Source organism: Astatotilapia calliptera, chromosome 23, assembly GCF_964374335.1.
Source record: "Astatotilapia calliptera chromosome 23, fAstCal68.1, whole genome shotgun sequence".
Taxonomy (NCBI): Eukaryota; Metazoa; Chordata; class Actinopteri; order Cichliformes; family Cichlidae; genus Astatotilapia; species Astatotilapia calliptera.
In genome coordinates, this window is record NC_137443.1 from 34,238,674 (window position 1) to 34,261,199 (window position 22,526).

Sequence of the window (22,526 nt, forward strand, 5' to 3'; positions counted from 1 at the left end):
TTAACATTGTTCATGGCAAGCAGGAAGTTGGGAAGTTAGCTACTGCTTAAACTACTTTGCAGCATGCTTTTCAAGCAATTTAGTGCAATTTGTCCCTTAATGTTAAATCTTAGGTTAGACATCTTTTACAAGCACAGCTGAAGTTACTGTTGTATTAAAAGTTGCTGCACAGACCCTCAAGTGTTCTCCAATGCACTGACTCCTTCATTTAGCATCAGGAAATGATGCCCCTCAGCAGGATTAGTTTAAAACACATGATCATGCTCTTCACTCCAATCTTAAAACCTCAGGAATATCAGTACATAAGCAAAGGCTTGTGAATATGGAAGAAGGTTTCATTCATCCAGATAAGAGATGCTTCAACTGTACATTTTTTGATGTTGAATGCATTCGTGCGCCATTGAACTGCACAGTCACTGAGTTTTGAGGATACCATGTTTGTAAGCATGTACTGCAATACTACTGCGCGTCTCTGACCTTGTCCACTGTGGCAGAAGGCTGTAGGGAGCTGCGGGTGGTGGGCCATGACAGGGATGGGTGAGATGCCTGTTGGGAGGCCCTTGACGCTGGGCGGCTGGCCTGGCGAGGGAGTGAGTGCCGGAGACGAGGGCAGGCTGCTCTACATACAACACACCGATGATGCAGAGAGGGGAAACCGGGAGGAAACACAAACACTTTCATTCAAAAAAAAGAAAAAGAAAAAAGCAACTGTGGCCATTTCTTCCTTTCACAAAGTCATTCTGTGGTTCAAGTCATTGCTTTAATGTTCCATTCTATCCACATTAGTCCCACTAATGTACCATTACACCCTAATGCCGAGGACTATTTTCTCCTCATTTTCAGGTTTCGGCAGCACTCACTTCATTTGCAGAGCCTATTTACTACGACATTTAACCTGCCTGGAACAGCAGGCAAGCTGAGTCTGGCTCAAGGCGACAATTCTCACGCAACTGTCAGACGCGTACAAACAAACTAAATTGGCTTTCAAATTGCTTTCTTGTGACCGTCTTAACTTTCTGACACGTAAAGTATGGTCCTATGTAGAAAACATCAGCTGAACAAATTTACAACTGAATTCAAAATTATTTGGAAGTTGCTCCCGTCAAATGAAAACCTCTGGGTCGCCGAGCTAATTAAATGGTTTCAAAGGAGAAACTACGGTCTGAAAGGCACCGCTGTTCTTCTGTGATTGCCTGATGGATGCGCCTGGGCAGCGTTTGTACCTGGGTGTTGTCCGGAAGCGGAGGGAGCTCGGCGGGCCTGCGGTTGCGTTGGTGCTCGGGGCCCAAGTGTTTGTGGCTGAGTGGTTTCCTCTGGCAGGGGGAGGGGGCCCGGGGCTGCTGGCAGGGGGCTGCTGTCATTTGCAGCATCACCATGCCGCTGCTGGGGGCCGGGGGTAACAACCCTGCAAGCAGACAGAAATGGAAAGGTTGAAGCAGTGTTTGTGTCGGCAAGAGGCAAATCAGGTCAGCAAAAAAATAATAAAAATCCACTTATTTAATTCGTCACATCAGCTCATCATTTATGCACCAAAGTAAATGTGTTTTTGCCCCAAAGCTGCGTTTCAGCACTTTTGTTCAGCTACACACCTCATCAGGGAAAACACTGCTCCTACACCGTTAGCCTCTCAGCAATTACGTCTTAGAGCCTCGACTATAAGGGCACATTGGAATTGGCAATCAGAGAGTCCATTCCCTATTCCTGCTAAATCCTCTGCAATGATCCAGGAAATCCAATTATGTAATTATTTTGTGGCACATGAACATGACTTTTAAAACAAAACAAAAAAAAATTAATAAAATAAATCAGTGCCCCGAACATACATTATACCTCCATCTAATTAACTTCTGTTTACATGAAGCTCATATGAGGCGCAAATCATACACAAACTTTGCACAGCTGATGCTGGTGTCCATTTAGGAAATAAAACCTCGTAACACTAGCAAGGACGATGGGTATTTGGACTTAATTTGTAGATTATTTCTGGCCCCGGCCTAGCCAATTAAAAGTGTTTACTGGTCACGCTGTAGGTAAGGCCGTCGTGAGACCTTCATCCGACCTCATTACTGGAAGAGCTAGAAATGATGGCTCCCCCTCCACTGTGCTCCCATAATAATCAGACATGAATAATAAAGGTCATTAGTAAGGAGACTGCCCCACCTGGGCCTCTGGACAGCAATTCATGTCCAAAGAGACGGAAAAGAGAAATGAAAAAATGCGTTATTGTAGCTTTGTAAGGCACGAGTCCATTTTATCTTTATTTACCTTTTAATGTGCTAAGGTAAACTGGGAGACAAATTCCCAGGGTTTTTAGAAGTAGAATGGGAGGCAGAGCCTTCAGCTTTCATGTCGCTCTTCTGTGGAACCAGTTTGGATTCAGGAGACAGAAACCCTCTCTGCTTATAGATCAGGCTTAAAAGATTCATTTTTTCCAAAAGCATATAGTTAGGTTTGGAACAGGTGACCCTGAATCCTCCCTTAGGTACGGCGCAATGAATCTAGGCTGCTGGGGGCGTGACAACCAGGGTTCACAGCAACTTTAAGTGACATTGGGCCACATAGGTGGATTTTGAGCAAAGCTTTCTTCAAATGCAACTACCACCAAGAGAGCCATATCACTGGTGGTAAATACATTAGAGGGTTACCGAGGCAACCGGAATCTGGAATGTCCGCTAGCAACCAACTATCAATGATCAGCGAATCGCTTCCTGTGTAAACACCCCTGAACCTTGAAGATAACCGTAGTTGATTAGCAGAGTTGCAGCTAAAGCACTCGACAAACACATTAGCTTTCATCCTCACTTCATTTCAAAGGCATAAAAGGTGGAACATTTAGTAAATACTCCAATCTTCTTCTGCACTGAATCGCACAATGAAACCAACAGTCCCGCTTCAAGACTGTCAAAAAATACATTGGGAAATACATTTTTACAACGTGAACAACGTACCTCTGTAGAAAAATATGGCAAATTAAAAAAAACAAAAAAAACAATCAATATTTATGTTGTGTTTATTAAAAAAATAGACCCTTGTGAGCGCTGGTATAAAATCGGATAAATATCGACCACATTTTCTTATGAGACGGGCTACGCCGTCTACCATCATCAGTTTATACAGACACATCTGTGTGTTTGATTGAACGGGAAATACTTTGAAAGTTAAATGACAGAAGTTCTATAGGTTTGAGAAGTGGGTTATGAAGCAAAATATTAAAGAGTAATATTACCAAAGCCTGAATATGAAAAAAATAAAGAGTTATCATTAAGAGTAGGACCAACTGGGAAATAAGATGCTAGAGACCCTCTATAACCACTGGAGCACCGCAACGGCAATACCAACAACTTCTTCTGATGAGTCATGACATCAGTCATTTCTTACTTTATTGTTTTCTTTTTTTTTTGTCTCAATGCAGTCGTTGATGTCACCTTAACATTTGCAGTGGTCGACCTAATCACTGTTTAATCTCCATCCAGCTCTGGAGGAAGAGGGACGTGAGCAAATCACTTTTACTTATTCAAACTCCAGGGACCTCCCATCACAGGGCCTCGCGCTTTTTCATTTCAAAAATCCAGAGTGTAAATCTAATCATGCATCTGCCGCACATACAAAGGTAAAGTAAACTCAGGGAAGATTATTTCATTATGAAGCGCAGGCTGTGGCTACAGAGGAATCCGGTCTGCGGTTATTGACACTGAAAGATGAGCAAAATAAAGAATGTCAGAGCGCTGGCAGTGATGGGGAATCTCCAGGGCAGCTAATGTCAGAAAAAAGCGAATATTCTCACTTTACTGCGTGATGCTACTGTAGATCACCGTGTGTTTCTATCTGGACCTGTGAACAGGCTGCATGCCAGCCTCAGAGAGGAGGGTACCTGCGTACTGCTGGCCCGGGTGCTGCTGGGAGACGCAGGGGGACGAGGTCTGAGGAAACTGGAGCTGCTCCATCATCGGTGTGGGCAGGAAACTCACTGTTGAACTGAGGATGAAAACACACACGGGGATGTTCAAAATCATACATTTCTGGAGACTAAAACTATTTTAAAATGTGAGCGGATTTTGGCAAGTGAGTGAAATATGAAATGTTTATGATCCAATGACCACACTTAAAATAATTCAAGCTCCAAGTATGAGTGAATAAACCAGAAGGTGACACGGGATAAAGTCTGTTAGCGTTTTAGTTTATCAAATCATCAATGAATGGTTACTGGAAGTCCACTACGCTGCGGACACCCAGGACTTGAGTTTAGAGAAAGTTTAAAAACCACCTCTAAGCCTACACAGACGTACACCTTGAGGAGATCTGAGGTGGGAGTATTTATTAAAAAAAAAAAAACAGAAACTGGAAAGTAGGCGCTCTGCTCTGTAAGCAACCTGCCTGCAGGGACTCGTCTCCAGCTGGTGAAAAAGCGGGCTGCAGGTGGACGGTCGGTCCTCGTGGGAGCAGACTGAGCCGTTCCAACACTGCCACATAAATCATTCCCGCACTGACTGCCCTACTAAAGCAGCCTCATTTTACAGCTGGGACGATGAGAAAGTGACCTCTCCTCACATGCGTGCATCTCTGCATTGTTCTTTTGCTGGTGACGACTGCGTACATGGCCGCGCTTGTCTCTGCTGTTTGTTACGTATACGGAGTCCCAGTGGTGCTCCTCTCGCCAGTATCCAGATTGATTGGGCCCACGGAGGTAGAAACTAATTACATGTTTTGCTTTCTGTGAGCTAGTTCTATCAATCAGCTATAATGAGAGGCTCCACACTACTCCGCAGCAGCCGAGTAATGACAGGAAAATGGCAAAACCTCTTGGAGGCGGCGTCAGAGTCGACATTCATCAGCTGCACGCAGACCCAGTTCGCCAAAAGGATGGTGGTAATAACTTCTTTTTTTTCTTTCCCTCCACAGTGAACAAAGATGACCTTGGCTCAGAGGCGCTTTGGGGATTCACTCATCAACCCCGTTTGGTCTAGAAATAAGAGGCACCTTCAAGCACCTGGCAAATCGTTTGTTTTCTGGGACAAAGAACATCTACAGTCGGGCTAATTTCTTCCATCTAAATCTGATTAACAACTTCGATTTAAAACGCGCCATTAGGACGGGATGAACATAAATCAGAGGCACTTTGTTATCAGTGTAAACATTCAGCTAATAATTACAACTTCACCTTGATACTAATTATTTATCAATGTAAACTTTGTGGCTTTGAAGCAGTTACACACACCCCTACATGTGAAGAGTATCGGTGTTCATACAAATACTTGGAAAGTTTATTTCCAGTGCAGTTAAACACGTCATTTCAAATCAGCACTGTGACGTTTGTCCACCTGAGAGCAGCAGTGAGTTGATGTTCTGTTAGTATGAGAGTGAATGAATAGTGTTATTGTAAAGCGCTTTGGGTGCCTTGAAAAGTGCTATATAAATCCAATCCATTAATACTCCCTTTACCCCAAAATCTAACAATACGTGACCGCAGGATTTTATTTATTTATTTCATATGAGGGATCGCGTCGCATCCCAGCATCGGATGCCCGACGGGTAAGCTGTTCAAAATGAGAATGTGACTAACAGCTGCTCTCCTGCTGAGCTGTATCTGATTTGAGAAACGCCTAGCACGCGAGCTTAAAAAGGAAACCAAGATGGTGACTTCCAAAATCTCCTTTAATATAAAAAGCTAAATTTATTTTCCGAGAAACTGAAACAGATGATCGCCCATGATTTGGATAAAAGAATTTCAACCTCAGCCTTTTCCCAAGGAGGGGTGGGAGGACAAATCCCACGCTGTGTGTTTTGGCAAAACTGTGTCTGTACATATTCATTAAAAAGAAAAGATTGGGAGAATTTGTCATAGAAAAAAAAAGCCCCCGACTAATTAGTGTCCAGGGACTCAATACCAGCATCAAATATCCTTTTTTTGATGGCCACATAAGAAAAACCAGTAGTGCACGAGCTAAAGTAGAAATCATTATGTATTCTTTTTAGATCCATAATGAACAGACAAGCAAATGAAAAGGTTTAATACGGGTCCTGTATGGACACAAAAGACTATTTTAGTCGACCTCTGAGCTGCTGCTACCTGATCACATCCTTTCACCATCGGAGAAATTCTGGGTCGACACTGACACATACGTTTAAGATGATAACTATTATTATCGATATTATGGCCGCATTCTTAGTTTTACACAATGAGGGGAAAAAAGAAAGTTCATTGTGTTTGAAACAATAGTGTGCAGGATTGTCACAGATGTAGATCCATACCTCATGGTGGTGTGCTGGTTAGGAGGCAGCAGGCTGTAGCAGGGCTGCATGCCAGCGACAGCCACTGCCCCCTGCCCCGGCTGGCAGGACACAAACACTGGCTGCTGGTACGTCTGCTGTGGAACAGAAACCTGCTACAGGGGGGAAAAAGAAAGAAAAATAGTCTCAACATGTTCACTGTTCTTTCTTTAGCAGACATTTTAAAACTCAGAGCCATGTTTTTGCATTTCCTAATGTCAAATAAAGACCAACAAAAGGCCTCGAGCGAGGCACGTTTCATTCATAGCAGTGCTCTTATTAATCTAGCTGGGGGAGCTCACGGAGGCGTCCCATCATCAAAGTACCTGATAAGACTGCATTGGAGGGTACTGGACCATCATGCCTTGCATCTGGTTGCCCATATTGCTTTGCTGGTTGCCAGTGAAAGCGAGGTTGGGTGTTGGCTGCACGCCCACTACTGTCTGGTAGCTGGACGCTGGGTTTGGCATCACGGCTTGGTGCACTGAGGCAAAATGAGAAAAGGCACAATGCTGTGACCGAATGAAAAGAGACCCCTGATGGATACGCTGCGATAACAAACCGCCAAAAGTGCAATTAAGGAGTCGTGATTTCGGTGTAGCGCGGCAGGAGAGGACACTCAGGAAAAAAAGCCGAGGCCATCACGATTTCACAAGACAACTGTTCAACACTTTATTGATTTTCAAAGGGTATTTGCTTCTTAAAACAATCCCAACAATGAGCACAGAACCTCCATCAAGCTGAGAACAATAGAAGAGTGTTTGGGGAGTTGAGCTGTTAAAGCTAAAGCAGGTCTGGAATAAATGAGAAAGTCAATATATCTGATTTAGCCTGCAGTGGCCTAAACCTGCAACTTGAGTAGACGAGACACTCGTCTGATGAAGGTAAATTACAAAAACACTGTCACTTTAATGAGATTTCTCCTTCCTACGATACCTTTTTGTTTTTAAAATTTAGAGAGGGCCAAATACAAGGACACACAAGAGATGACACAAAGTCACGCAGGCAGGTCCGACGATTCTCCAAACGCCCTAAAATGGCGATGCCTGCACCTAACCCGAGGCTGTGTGTGTGTGGGGGTGGAGGAGACTCGGACACTTAAATGTCAAGGTGACAAAAAGACAAATACCGTCCCTTGTGACACTCATGCAAAGTAATCTGAGTGACTAAGGAGAGGATGTCCTTTTGTGAAGGTGTCTTTACAGTCTGCCGCCCTGGGAGAAAAGTACGACGAGACAATGAGAGCGCTCGGCGAGGAACGGAGCAGGAGGACTATTTTTATCCTCCCTCGCCTCCCACCTTCACTTACAAACCAAGCATGAAATGACCGTAATATCAAAAGCACCCGATTTTTATTCCATTCCAGCAGGGAGCGACGAGGGGACGGTTCTGACTTCTTTCCTTCCATCAGACGCAGATAATGACCGACTGTCCTGATTGTTGTGCAAGCGTGGCTGACCATCCTGACGGTCTTGTTCGGCTTTCAGGATTAAAGTCATGAGGGAGGAGAAGTTTCTACTCTGTAGAGTTCTTCCTCAAAGAAGAACGAGGAGTTCTTCTTTGAGGACTGGATTCCCAGATTTCGTTTTAAAAGCTGTCCTCTGCTAAGGTGCTCGCACAGTCTAGCGACGACAAGGTGAGAGGGCTGGAAAAGAGACCGGTTCACTGTGAGATTCATAGAGGCCTCTCAGACAGCGTCCCGGCCCCGCCTCCCGTCTCTCAGGCTCCAGATTCTTCTTTCTTTGTCACAAATCATACGGAACTGAGGAGAAGGACCTCTAGAAACCTCAAAATATACTCCTACTCCTTCCATGAAAAACACACAGGTGATCAGTTATATTAACCTTAAGATGAATTGAAAGTACTGAGGTTTTAACCTCAGAGTCACTGATGTTCTCGAGCCGTCTGTCATTAAACTTTCATGTTTCCATTTCCATAAACTAACAAGCAGGCTGGCAGCAAGACTTTTCCGCCATTATACTGCGAGCCCTAGACTGCACCATCATCACTGCAAGAAAAACCCTGACTGGTAAATGTGTCACCTGAAATTGCTTGTACTCCAAGAGAACTGTAGACCAGTGAAAACTGCCTGCTTGATTTGAACACAGTAGATTGTTCCACTCTGCGTGTGGCTTGGTCCCAGGGGATCCCCTGTTCAGACAGTTTGCTTATGTTACATCAGGGGAAAAGGAAAAAGGCTCACATATAAAAAGGTGTAAGGACTTGAAATGATGCTTGAAATTCTCCCTTTAAAGGAGCTTCTGACAATATGTTCCTGTTAACTGATTGCAGCTATCGATAAGAGGGACACTTGGACACTCACGCAGCTATTAATGCAAGTAACATGAGAGGTATGCTACAAAAAGTCTTAATTTCTTTACATCGACCTTTAAAGGAGTGAATGACTAACTGCTTTTTCACCCATTTTCAGTGCATTCCTGATACATGGTTTGGGGCTACATTTCAGCCAGAGGCTTTTTATAAGACGTCCATTTTATTAAAATGTATGGAACTATGAAAGCAAAAAGTACAGTCAGATTTTGACTGCACATGCAATATCAATTGAAGGCACAGAAAATGCATCGATGCACCACTAACAGTCATGGATTGGCCTCCCCAGACCTCAGCTTTACTAAAACTGCGTGGGATCCTCTCGACCGTGAACAGAATGAAGCCGGGACTACTTTCATAAGAAGAAAGCTTCCTTAAGAGAGCTCAGACTGTGTTGACAAGTACTGACAAACAAGGTTGTTAGAATTGCACGAACTGTTTTTGTCATATATTGTCCATTTATGTTTCCATAAATTGCTACATCTATATCCGATTTTCCTAGTAAAACACAAAGAAATGAAAGCTGGCTCAAGACTTTTGCACAGTACTGTATATCAGTACTCAAGGGGGAAAAAGGCCAATGAAATTAGTCAATATTTATTTGTTCAGATTTGCACTGGTTAAATGTTTGAATGGAGAAATGTTGAACACATTTGCTTTAAAAATAGAGCTCTATTATATTTTATATAATTTGGTTTGGCATCAGTTGTCAGACTGTCAGCAAGTTGTTGGTCTGGTTTCTCTCATCAGTTCATCCCTATTCTAAACACACACGGCGGCTCTGTGCTGTGCAGGAAAGCTTATTTATTTGCAACTGAAATCTGTTGAGCTTCAGATCTAAAACATTTTTTATTACTGTCTCTTTGATTGAATATATAACTATATTCAATCAAAGTGAGATTCTCTCTCTAGGCTTGACATTTAGTTTGTAGTAGGAGCAAGAGCAGCAAATCCTCAAAGGAGCAGCAGAAACCAAAGAAAAGTTGATGTACGACTCAAATCATAGCTGTATTCTTTCAAGAAAATATGTACCATCTTTAGAGGACATTAGCTTTATCAATTGTCTATCTAGTAGTGATGTTCAATTTATATAACAATGCCTTCTAATAATTTCCTAACAGCAGTGAAGAAGAAAAAAAGGAACACTTCAGTCCTTTCACATATATTACACGATGCTTTCTCAGAAAGAAGCTAAAGCCCTGTGGTAGTGGTGACTGTCTGATGCAATTGAGTGGAAACACTGACAGGTTCCTCTGTGGCCACTGGCTGGGCCGTCGGAGAATTTCCATTGATAACTTATTTATTGTGTGTGCAACCCACGCTGCAGCGTCTTCACCTTTAGATGCTCTTCTATGTGTGCATCTCTAATTAATGCAAAAAACGAAGGAGCAAGAAGGCGCTGGAGTCATTTTTTTTTTGTTTCCCAGAGAAATAATTGCTGTCCTTTGCCTTTGTAGGTCAGCTCCATTTGTTCGCTGTCTATTCCCCGCATCCCCAGCAGGGAAGCCACATTTGCAGCTTACAGATGACAGAATAGTGCCGCAGCCACTTATGGAGACGTGTGTGCCTGATTGTACAAGTCACAACTCTGGGGCAACATTACATCCAGTTAAGTAACAGAGAGTGTAGGTAGGTGTGTGTGTGTGTGTGTGTGTGGTGAGGAAAAAGACCAAGCAGGAGCTAACAATCTCAATTCCTGTGGCAAAATGAAAAAAAAAGGGAAAAAACGAAAGACAACAGAAACTGAATAATCTAGTGATGACTCCCGGGGAGACATCTGAACTCGTAAAAACAAACAAACAGAGGGAAGGAAGGGAGGAATATCTGTCCTTCACAGAGACGTCTGACATAAAAATGCTCTCTAAGAGCTCAAAGTGAGAAGTTAACAAAGTCTATTGAGCATGACTCATGACAAAACAGCTAGGCTGAGCTTTGCTCCTAACAACACGGAGCCTCAAATTCAAGGAAAACTGTGGATCTTATTCATTAAAACACCCTTTGATTTCCTTCAGATCCACTGTGCGACGCTTTCAAAGCTGTGCTAATTAGTACTGTCGGTTCAGCACAGAAGAGTAGAGGTAAAAGTAGAGGGAACTGCTGGCGTTTGGTATCCCAGTGTGCAACTTTAATCTGAATTTATTATCAATCAAAGAAGACAATTTATAACGGAGCCACGTGTGGCTGTGAGCACATCAGTGCGTGTCAAAGATAATAAGGACAGAAAAATGTTTTTCGCCGCTAAAAAGAAACAGGAAAAAAAAACAAAGTGAAAAAAATCAAGTCATATTTTTTTCAAAGTAACAAAATTAAAGGTATTGAAGTGGATGATTAGTTCACTGTGTTAAGAAATTGCTCAAAACCCTTTAAACTCAATGTAATCTTGTGACAGCGATTACATAACAGCGTAATAGTGTGTGAAAGTGAGTCCAAAAATTACCCTCCTTTAAAATGACATCCAGTGGGCTGGATCGTCTTCGGCTGGGCTGATTCTAGACCCCGGGCCTTATATTTGACACCTAACATGTGAAACTGGGTTTAATAAAATTATTGTTTTTATATTAGTCGGTTAGTCACCACCCTCACCCCGTTTAATCTGCTAGTACATTAGTTGCCAAAAACACCACAGTCACAAAGTCAGCAGTAGCAGCGGCTCTTTAAAATGACCGTGTAAGTACCTTGTTGCTGGGGCAGGTTTTGGCTCTGTGGGCAGTTATAGGGCAGCGTGCTGACAGGCGGCCGGTAGTGCTGCTGCTGCTGCGTGCTGGAACAGTGTGGGTGGTGGGTTGAAGAGCAGTAACACGAGGACATCTGCGAGAGACGCAAAACACAAATTCAACAAGCGCGTGACGCATCAGCGGTCCCATTTGAATTGACTTCACAGCAGGAGGAGGAATGAAGGATTAGTCATAAAGCTGGTTTTCACTGCAGGAGTGACTCATGATGACAAATTAGCACATTCTGAGACGCCTCTGGACAAGACGGCGGGATTTTAGCTGTGCAGCTGTTAGCTGAAGTCCGTACCTGTTGGACAGGCTGCTGGATGTAGGTGTGCTGCTGCAGGAGTGGCTGGTTCAGGGCGGATCCGGGAAAAGCAGCATGACCCAGGGCGGAGCTGGGATATGTGTGATTTTGGGCCGGGGTTGGGAGTGGGATGGGCTGACCCTGCAGCACCCCCGGGTGTCCTCCTGATGGCCCTGCCACTATGTAGCTAGCAACCTGCTGTGGAGGAGTGCCCTGCAGCACCACAGCAGAGGGGTGGTGGTGGTGGTACACAGAGGGATAGTGGCGACCGTCAGGAGCTGAAGGGCCACTGTCATTGGCTGGCTGCTGCGCCAGAGTCATGTGGCTAAACTGGGCGTTGAGAGAGTCAGGCTGCAGAGATAATTATGGGGAACACTTTTAATACGGCACAGATTAAAATCAACAATAGACAGCAGTAGATTCTCAGAGCCAGGTCACACAATTTAACACATTTATTCTGCTTATAATCTAGATCAATATACAGCTCAACCAGCGCGTTTCTAATCCAAGTGTTAAATCAAAGACATCTCATATCGACTTTCACTTTAACTAAATGCAGATAGCTCATATAACTGACCCAACTCCTCATGAGTATCAGCAGCCCAGGTCATCTCTGACATGTTGTTGGAAAAATAGTGTTTTTAGGCATGGATTATGCAGCACTAACATCTGGTGATGAATTAAATATTAATGGAACTTTCCACAGGCGTAATTAGTCACAGAGGCATGTCTTTCACTAAAACCAGGTCAAAAATGAGGTTAAGCGAATGCATGATCTATATATGTGTGTAAATGGCTCCGGCTGGATTTAGATACACCTTTCCACAACATAAGTTAGCAGAATAGTTATTCGGAGGCGTGTTGAGATCTGCTTTTCTAAAGTAATGCATAGAAAGGACAAGACGTGAACTATGAGGATGCAAAACTCCATCTGCTAATTTCATTATTTCTTTTTTTTTTTTTTACTTTGATTTTTATTAGGTTATGTTAACATAATTTCATTATTTCTATGAAATAAGATAATTCACAGACTACCAAAATATAAATACATTTGAATCAATATTACTGATACAAAAGGCACATCAATACAGTATGGAGACCTGGGTCTAAGGAGAGCTCAGAGGACTTCTTTAGCACAACCCAAAACGAGTGGATTCTTTTTTCATTTTGGACATTTGTGTCAGATTTTAATGAACTAATCCAACTGCTCAGAGAAGAAGCCTATAAATAAGCTCTTAATGAGCCAGGTCTGACAGGAGATGGAGCGGGGGAAGAATAATAACATGGAAGAAGGAAGTTCGGTACCACAGTGTATTGTTGGTTAGGACAGACGGGCAGGAACTGAGAAGGAGGAAGAGGAGGAGGAGGAAGAGGATAAGAAGAGACCATTGGGTTGTGGACAGGCTCAGAGGGCGGCTGGAGAGGAGGACAGATCGGCTGAGGAGGGAAGGGAAGAAATGGACAGAAGGACAGGAGACAAGATTGGACGGAGGATGTTAGTAAACTGGTGGGGCTCACTAGCGTTCCTTCACATATTTGTAATATATTTTGTAGGTTGGATTTACTGAAAGCTAACACTAGCTCAGTCTCACACAAAGCCAATATTAGCTCAGGCTCAAATAGTGCTACACTCCACTGAATGCTAAAGTTATCGCAAACGTGGGTAAAGTAGCTAACACATAGTTAATGTGCTAACATGCAATTAGCCAGACTTTTTATAAGAACTATACTATGTAGCTGGACATGCTAATAAATATTCTGTTTAATCAGTTTGTTAAAGTTTAGTTTTGTTAGTTTAGGACATGGTTTAGTGAAGCCCCATCTCTACACTCTGAGTTAGCGAGGTTAGGAAGCAGTTAGGAAAAACGTGGAAACTGGTTTAAATGATAGAAAAATCCCTGAAAAACAAAATACCGCCCACTGACCTGGGAGTGAAGGTGATTGGTTGGCTGTTGCTGCACTGTGGCGGGAACTGGCTGCTGTGGGGGTTTCCCCTGCTGTTGGATCCTGCCAGCAGCTGGGGCAATGCTGGCTGGGTTATAAACTACAGCGCTGCCATCAGGATGGATGAAAGGCTTGCCTGTCAAATTTAATTCATAAGAGACCGAAAACCACTGTGATGCGAGCGTTTCTCACACACAAATAATTCAGCTTCATGCAAAGAGGATAAAAAAAAAAACAAAAAACTTGAATGATGACAGTGAAGGACACACCCCGACGGGTCCATGAGGGGAGAGTCAACAGGAAATAACGACCTTGGCAGCGTTTGAAGATCAGTTCGGAGACCAAAAAGTACACAACTGCGCGTTGGGCCCGTGATGCATATTTACAGATTTCTCCCATCTGTTCGCTGCATTTTGATCAGCACGCTTTGGTCTGACTACTAATTTGACAGACAAACCGAGTGCAAGCCCGTGCCAACCTGTAATTCTGTTCCAAAGTTATGAATTTTCATTTGGAAAGCAGCAAATTACAAGATGGGGGATCGTATTTTTGGATCGTTTAATTTGCAGTAGACTGTGGCTGGATCACCACACTTATGAAGACACAGGAATCCTTTTTAAAAAGTCATTTCTGATTTTATCCAATAAGAATACAGAGGCTTGGCATCACCCACCTGTGTGTGGGTTGACCAGAACGCTGCCAGGTGGTATCCCTGAGGCTTCCAGCGGTAACAGGTAATAGTTTGCTGCGTCTGTAGCTGGCGGCGGCTGTGACAGGAGGCTCTTGGTCATCTCAGGGTGTCCGGCGCCTCTGGCGTCAGCAGCAGGATGGATTAAAGGTGCGCTGGGAACGTTGGAGCGGGAAGAGGTTGAGACTGGGAGAGGCAGCTGGGGGCGGGACAGCGAGCTGGACGAGGAACCGACGCTGCTGCACGATTCTGAACCTGAGGAGAAGCGGAACAGAGGGGTGATTATCCTCTGCCTCTAGATTTTCCCACAGCGACTCAAACTTGTCGCTTTTGTGCTTTCGTTATTCATGTGGGAGGAGAAGAGCCTATGGTGATAATGAAACACGGGAGGATATTCGCAGTCATGCCTCTTGCCATTAATGCAACCTCTCCTGTGGTAGCATTGCATTGCAGTCTCTTGAGGCAACTGTTGATTGAGAAACTGGTAACTCTGCACCGTCTGTGATGGATCTCTCTCTGTATAATTAACGAATGTTGTGCAGAATGGTGAGCGCGCGAAGGGGGTTTAGGGAGGAGGGACTGACACTCCAATCTGGTGTTTAGGATTTTAGCTGGCCGAGTTTAATATTGTTCCCATTAGAAAACTTGTTAGAGGACTTTCGCGGAAGGAGGAGAGCAAGAATAGCCTGTAGTTAAGATTAAATTTACATTTAAAGAGCTTGAAACAAAATAACAATATCACAGGCTTCGAAAGAAGCGGTATTTTTATGTGCTTTAAACACACACACGGTGGGACCTAATCCATTTTAAAGTAACAACAATAACACTACACAGATATGCACCATTAACGCAAAATTACCAAACCATCATCGCTGATGCTCACATTTATTTGTATTTGTCATGCAAATCGATTGTTATTGCAAAGCTCGATTGTGCAAACGCGGGTAAACATTTCCAGCCTTGCGACGTGTGGATTATACCTGAAATACCTTGAACATCCAGTACAGTTGAGCGTTGTTGTCCAATCATTTTATAAACCTCACTGAAATGTGTGACACTTGCCAAAATGCCAGCTTAATTACCAGACGATGGCTCTTATTAGCCATCCTTTGCTGCAGTTTCACGGCCCGATGTCGTTTCATATAGTTTCGCTCCAACGCGGCCATAAAAACCTGAAGACGGCCTCCCTGCACCGAATCCCCCGCAGAGCATACGCAGTAGCAGGTGACGTTACCGTTTGTACCCGTGTCTGCCATCATGAGGCAAACTGAACTGATCACGTCGGGCTCGAGGCCGTTAAATATTGAACAACTCTGACTTGAGCACCAACTGAGTCTGAACACATGTTGTCAGAGCTATGAAAATGGGAAAAATGGCATGTGTGGCAGAATACTAGTTACTGCATTAGCATAATGAGCGATGACAGCACCTTACATTTCTTTCAGTGTCATTATATCTTTGTGTTTGTGTAGCATATTACCACCAAATACACCTGTCACAGTGGCTCAAGTCTGTGCTGTTGCAACAACATTTCAGGCCATGGTGCAGAGTTAATGCGGCTGTAAAGATCAAACATATTCTGTAACCTAATGTAGAACAACAGATCATCCTTCACAAGCTGTTCACATGGTTTCTACGTAAACGTCTAACCCGCAAACATATAAATATAGATTTTCAGCAGAGTAGAAAAAGCAAATGACCTCACATTTGTTTCCGTGGATGTTTTCCACCACTGGATTCAGAAAACACATCATAAATAATAAGTTGTGTTCGTGATTGCGAGTAAGAAACGGATAATTCTGTCATAACTCAGTCAGAAAAGCTGAAAACCCCCCAAAAATTTTTTTTAGCTTCAACAATACTAAAGCTCCTTTTTTCAGGTGATCTGTGGCAGTGAAAGCTTATTTGAGAGTGAAAGACAAAGGCAGAAGAGAAAGGCAGCACAGGCGAAAATGTCTCCTCGACTGTGAAAAATCACACGATTTAAGGAAAACTGGGGGGAAAAGAAGCAAGAACAAAATGGAGAGCAGAGGTCGCCCAAGGACTGCTGCTTGTTACTGAGATAAAGAAGACAAGCCTGTAATGCAGAACATCTCATCGCAGCCAATCGGGTTACAAATGGATCGTACTGTGGAGTAAGCACTTGCGGTTGAGGAGCAGCCTGAACTTCATCTCGGTGACACGGCACTGACACTTCCCTGTGCTTACACTTATACATTATGCAGTAACTCCTCACTGTTCGCTTTTCCACTGCTGCTGCACCACATTTAAAGAACCTCCTCCATCACCAGGTTGATGTGCGGTAATTAGTTTTGACAGCTGTCCGGCTGCGCTCGCCCCGCAGACTTTTATCGACCGCGGCGGGACGACAAACATTCCTTCTGATGAGAGCTCAGGTTCCCCCCCCCACCCAAAAAAAGCGAGCATTTTGCTTGAAGCTCTTCTGCTACTTTCTTATTTCTGTTTCTCATTTACCATCTAATTAGTGAATCCTTCCTCCTCATGCTGTGACAGAGTTTCCTCTCCTTCGTCTGCACGACTGCATGAATAAATTAGATGCTCGCTCGCTAATGAGACAAATCCCCCATTAGTTTCATTTAGAACAAAAGCCATCAATCACATAAAAATCTACATCTGATTGAATGTCCCTCCTCAAAAATCAGTTCATTAACAGTCTGTCGATAACAGAATAATGAGAGCTGCACTTCATTCAAGCGTTTTACGTTCAGACTGCACCGTCGTTCCATTTCAAACCAAGTGAGGACGGTCTGCACCAATATGTCGGCTGATATCAGCTGTTACGACTCGTACTGTATATTTATAGCTAATTCTGCACTAACAGGTTAAGAATAGCTGAAACTATTTTTTTAAGGATGATTTCTTAATATCAGTGGTGGTAACTGCCCAAATTGTAAGAAATAATTAATGGTGTGAACACCATACTGTGAACACACCACTGTTAGGAAATATCTGTGTCCACAGTGTCTATCAGTACTGGACATCATCTGAACACCGTGCTGCTCGGCTGCCTCTTGCCTGTTTTCGAGAGCCTCCCGGTGCTCTTGCTGCTGGCTGTGCTATCCCCTCTGACGAGGACGGGGGAAATGCCGCTGAAGCTGCTGGCCTTGGTGATGGCGGGCCGCGGGGCAAGTCGGTTGGAGCTGTCCGAGCTGTCGGTGCTGCTCCAAGGCCGGGGCTCGCCGTGTCGCGGCAGCGCTTCTGTCTCCGAGCTGCTCTGCCGGCTGGCGCCAGACTGGCCGGCCCGTAACCTGAAAGGCAAGAAAGCATACATTTTCAAAATATGTTATCATCATTTATTTCTACGTCTGTGATTAGGACGCTTGTACTTAAAGGGCTTTTTTTTTTCACCCTTACATACTGGAAATTGCCCCAAAATGGTTTATGAGCCGTCAAAAATGATTCCCAATCATTTTTCTTGTTGACTGATTGAGGATCAACTATTGTTTCAGCTGGAAAAGTTTAAAAAAAAAAAGTCTATTTTTGGTGTTTGACATGTTACAAGATGACTGGAGACTGTAACAACATATCGGAGCAGTCCAGCAAGCCTGTGTCTACTCCTAACAACAACCTGCACAAACTCCTAAATATACGATCACTTAAAGAAAGAAAAAAAAAAAAAGAAAAGATCTGGTGTTTTCATTTTGGGGGGAAAAAAATGTTTTTGCGGTTTAATTGGCCGTTTGTTGGTGTGAATAGGCTGTCCCACATGAGGAGGTCTGGGCAGAAAATCCAGTTAAACAGGAGCTTTCTCCAGCAGCAAAAACAAATCCTCACATCAGCAGTCCTGTTCCTGAGCGAGCCGATTAAGACAGACAGCGACTCAAAGGGTTTTCTCTGGAAGGAGCTCAGACGTATGTGTGCGAGGATGGGTGTGTGTGTGTGCGTGTCTGTGTGTGCGGACCCACCTGAACATTTGCCGCCTCTGTTGGGTGCTCATGCATGCGTCTTCATCCTGAGCACTGAAGGGAGGAGAGAAGCATTTCAGAGAGCAGGCGCTGACAAAAATGAGCCATCTACCATTTTAAAACGTGGCAGGGCTGCCTCTAATTGCTGCTCTGACAGGAATACTATAAAAGTGATTGAACTTCTGTTAAAGTAGCGGCTTTTCTGAAGAGCTCCAGTTCCCCTTTATAGGATGAAATCAGCCCTACCTTGCCCAATTACCTGACAATTCATCATCCGCGTTAGCCAGACACGGCTTTTGGGGGAATATTTCTATTTAATGAAATGTGGCGGAACGTCAGCGATCATGTGATTAATGCCATTTCACTACTTACCTTCTATCCAGTATGAAGTGATCTCCCTGCGAGTGAAGAGGGAAATTACTGTCAATAATGTGGAAGAAAAGCCAACTCATCTCTACTGAAAGATGTTTTATATTTATGAAAATTCTCTGTAGTATTGAACAATTTGTCAATAACTGTGTTAACAAAACGTGCCATTGCACTGTGGGCTCCAAAGCATGCATGTCTACCAATAAATCTGACTTCTTCACAAAGATGGAGGGCCTTGAAAAATCGGAGTGCACCCCCCTCCGTCTATAATTTCAAAAATCCTGCCGTGGTAATTGTTAGCAAGAAATCTAGTGAATTTGCACATGAATAGAAATGACACAAAGATTTGTGCAACATGGCCCCCACCACACCCCCCCACCCTCAACCCCTCCCCGCCCCACTCCGCCTACACAAACAGCTCTCACATCATGTGCAAATATCCTTTCTCTGGCTCGCTGGTACTCCTCCTCCCTCTCCTCCATCGATTTGCTCCTCTTGTCAGCTTTCAAACGCATTCGAATCTGGCAAGGACACACACACACACACACACACACACACACACACACACACACACACACACACACACGCACACACACGCACTTCTTTAACAGCTATGTCAGGGACGCCAGATTGTCCCACTCTTACCAACATGTCAGAAATGAAAGTGACAGCTTGGTGGAGGAAAGAAAAAGAAAAGAAAAAAAAGAAAAAACACCTACCGTGCTGTCTTCACGATCAAAGCTGGAGTTGTCTCGTTTGAGAATGTAGCGTTTCTGAAAATCGTCCGCCCTGTCATCCTTGATGTGCTCGGAGAATTTCTGATCGGGTCTGTCGGTGGGGGGAATTCGCAAGAGTTTTAGTGGCAGCTTAATTTCGGGCGGATGCTGACAGCAACATATGTTAGCAGCGCGGCAAATCAACTTATCTCTCGACTGATTGAAACAGCTTATGGCTGCAGAAATTCGCCACCAATTAACCTGCAGAAATATCACATGTTGTAGAAGAGCGATCCCGCTAACGTTTAGTTACCAATAGAGCAGGGCGATATGACCAAAAACATTTATCGTGATATACATTTGAAAATTTGCGATAACGATATAACTGACGATATAATTGACACCAGAGAAAATACTTTACAACTCCACAACTTTATTAGTGCAAAAAAACCAAAACCCATCAATGTATTTTCACTTAAACAACACTTCGTTTTACATAACACACTTTTATGTGTTATGTAAAACATTAACAGTGCAAATTCCTTGCTGACAGTTTAACCAAAAGGCATTTCCAGTGGAAACTGGCCGACAGATCCTCAGCATAACCATGTATAATATCTACAAAACTTAAAGAGGTTATATACACACAACACGGTAATATTATGTTGAAGCACAGTACGTATCACTCCGCGAGGCTCCAGCCTACGGTAGCCGTAATGCTCCGACAATCCATCAAGCAGTGCGGGTTCGTAGCTTAGCAAAGTCGTACTAAGACATCTGACAGATTTTTGAGCGCCGTGTACGTAAAATCGTTTCGAGGTCAGTAAACACAACCAGAATTCATACATAAGGCACACGGGATTATAAGGGGCACTGCCGATTTTCAGAAAATCAAAGGACTGATTTTAAGTGTGCCGTATTTTCCAAAAAACACGGTAATAACGACGGCTCGCTAGCATGCGCTACCAAAAATAGTACTGTGATGTGTATCTGACGGACGAAAGCCAAACCAGTTCCACACCACTGAAGTTGCAGCATTTTTACAAACCAATTCTGGTTCATCCGTTTCATTCAACGATCCGCTTTCGCTCTTCTCATTCTGCGTCGCCGCCATGTGCGTATGAAAACAAAGGCACTGCGTGTGCGCGTTTTACCCATATTCTATGGCGATATTTCATTTTCTTATCGTTGCCCAACATTATACCGGTATTACCGTGATCGGTATGATATGGCCCAGCCCTAGTTAACAACTTAAATTCAAATAGCAAACACCTCCAGGACACTCACATTCTGGTGTTGGTGGTTTTGTTGATCACCACCGACTTCCCACTGGGGTCCACGTTGTGATCCATGCCGAAGTAGGCCGCCACTCGATGTAACAGCATCCTGTGGTAGGGCGTCATGGGTGGGAACTTTCTCTTTTGACTTCTACAGGTAAACACAAAGAAATTACAACATTACAATTAACACAAAAGGTCCCAACGCCAGGTTCAATGAGTGGGGGGATTAAAGCTGCATTCAGCATCCTGAATAGATGTCATTTTTGGGGCTGTTTTGCACTTCAGAGGTCACTGTGGGGACACTCAAAGCCCTCTATCTCTGGTTAAATGTGTTTAACTCAGTAAAACCAGGTGCTCTGGTGAGTTTGGTAAGGACAGGAAGTGCTTTTCATTCATTTCTTACTCATTATTGCTGATGAAATCCAAGATGTCCTGTTCCAACTTCAGCAGCATGATTCGATCCCTAGGAAATGAAACAGACAAGACCGTCTGAGAAGTCAGTATATCTTTCCATTTCTCAGGTTATCCCTCTGTCCCTCTGTCTTTACACAATGTTTACATTTTATTGATGTAGTCAAGTAGACATTAAGAATGTTAGCTAAATGCTAACACTGTAGCTAGCAGGGAAACAGTGGCTGTATTAATTATTCAAGAACACAGAATCAGTTTTCCTCTTCGTTTAGTAAAACATGAACTAATCATTTGTTTTGTTCAAAATCAATGAGCAAAATTATTTCAGCGATCTATCTTTGCTTAAATTAGAGAACAACAGTCAGTGTGGCTGAAAAGAAAACAATTCCTGATCTTTTGAAAGACCACCGTTCTGTTGTTTCAGCAAGCAAGGTACATGCTAACGCAAATCACTTATAAATGCTCTCTAAAGATTGTGTTTATTTTTCCTGCTTGTGCCTTTTCCCTCCAGAACATTTTGTTATGGGACTCTACAGAAACTCATGTTTACTGAACCCTTGTATATTTGTAACACTGAATCATGTCTCATGACTTCTGTGCAGCAGAGGAGGTTACATAAAACGGGTCAGCGTGACACACGAACTAATAACAGCTACAACGGCTTCCTCCATTTTGGACTTAGCACTGCCGAGATAGAAATCCCCAGCACAGACAAAGCTACCAATATTATAATATCTCTGCAAGTGAAAACATACGTAACATAAAACCACTGAAAGGATCACACTTCAGATTTTACATTTTGCCATGACTGGTCTGTGAGCCCCTGACATTCAATATTTAACATCAACTTTTTAACGTATCCTAAACTCACCTGGGGTTGCCCTTCAGTTTGTTGACCAGGAACTCATGGAGATCTATCCCAGTTGAATCTGTATAGTCTTGACTGGAATCTGATAAAAGGAGACACACACCCCGATTCACTGAACGAGGCTAACGCCTAACAAATCCAACCAAACTAACTTTACCAGAGTGTAATTTTCTTGCAATGAATAATAAGATACTTAAAATGATGCACTCTGTCAACTATCCAAATTAATGACAGTTAAAGAAATTTGTAATATTAATATGCAAATTAGTCACCTATTCGTGTGGGAAAACCTAAAAAGCCAAACTGCACGCCTGACACAGGAAACCATCACTGAGGGTGACATCGTTCAACGTGATGCCGTTTGATTGGTTATTAGTGGGACTGATATTTAGGAGGGGGGAGGGGGGGATCTGCTGCCAGCTTGTATGAAGCTGTGAGCACTGCCAGCATTTAAGAAATGAAGAAGTGGTCGGGTAACAAAGTTGACAATGAAAAACATGTTCCTGTGCACCAACAAAAGAATTAGACTCGTGAGTGGGAGTCGAGGGGGACGCTGGAGCCCAATCCCCTTAGTGGGTGTCTGGTTTCTATAATTGGAGGCTGCCTCATCAGTGGTGTCGCTCCACAGAGGGAAGCAGACACCTTTATGCGCCTGTGGGAATCCATATAATTGCTTCACACCTTGAGCTTGTCGCAATTAACTGA

At 43.5% G+C, this 22,526-nt stretch overlaps 1 protein-coding gene across 16 annotated transcripts in view; it reads right to left on the reverse strand.

The window, feature by feature from the left end:
• The window catches only part of LOC113016157 (R3H domain-containing protein 1-like), a 52,450-nt gene that overhangs the window by 2,526 nt on the left and 27,398 nt on the right, over positions 1 to 22,526 (reverse strand). For 12 of the 16 annotated variants that reach the window (XM_026158758.2, XM_026158756.2, XM_026158760.2 and 9 more), the window contains 18 exons: positions 21,825 to 21,903; positions 20,946 to 21,005; positions 20,550 to 20,690; positions 19,266 to 19,374; positions 18,972 to 19,067; positions 18,550 to 18,575; positions 18,178 to 18,231; positions 17,288 to 17,520; positions 14,237 to 14,506; positions 13,545 to 13,699; positions 12,925 to 13,056; positions 11,620 to 11,970; positions 11,274 to 11,406; positions 6,594 to 6,751; positions 6,250 to 6,383; positions 3,872 to 3,975; positions 1,224 to 1,405; positions 478 to 619 (listed from right to left, as the gene is read on the reverse strand). In XM_026158758.2, the coding sequence (XP_026014543.1) occupies positions 478 to 619; positions 1,224 to 1,405; positions 3,872 to 3,975; positions 6,250 to 6,383; positions 6,594 to 6,751; positions 11,274 to 11,406; positions 11,620 to 11,970; positions 12,925 to 13,056; positions 13,545 to 13,699; positions 14,237 to 14,506; positions 17,288 to 17,520; positions 18,178 to 18,231; positions 18,550 to 18,575; positions 18,972 to 19,067; positions 19,266 to 19,374; positions 20,550 to 20,690; positions 20,946 to 21,005; positions 21,825 to 21,903 (2,559 nt within the window). The remainder of the gene's footprint in view (positions 1 to 477; positions 620 to 1,223; positions 1,406 to 3,871; positions 3,976 to 6,249; positions 6,384 to 6,593; positions 6,752 to 11,273; positions 11,407 to 11,619; positions 11,971 to 12,924; positions 13,057 to 13,544; positions 13,700 to 14,236; positions 14,507 to 17,287; positions 17,521 to 18,177; positions 18,232 to 18,549; positions 18,576 to 18,971; positions 19,068 to 19,265; positions 19,375 to 20,549; positions 20,691 to 20,945; positions 21,006 to 21,824; positions 21,904 to 22,526) is intronic. The other 4 variants (XM_080297310.1, XM_026158759.2, XR_013905195.1 and 1 more) reach the window with 3 other exon arrangements.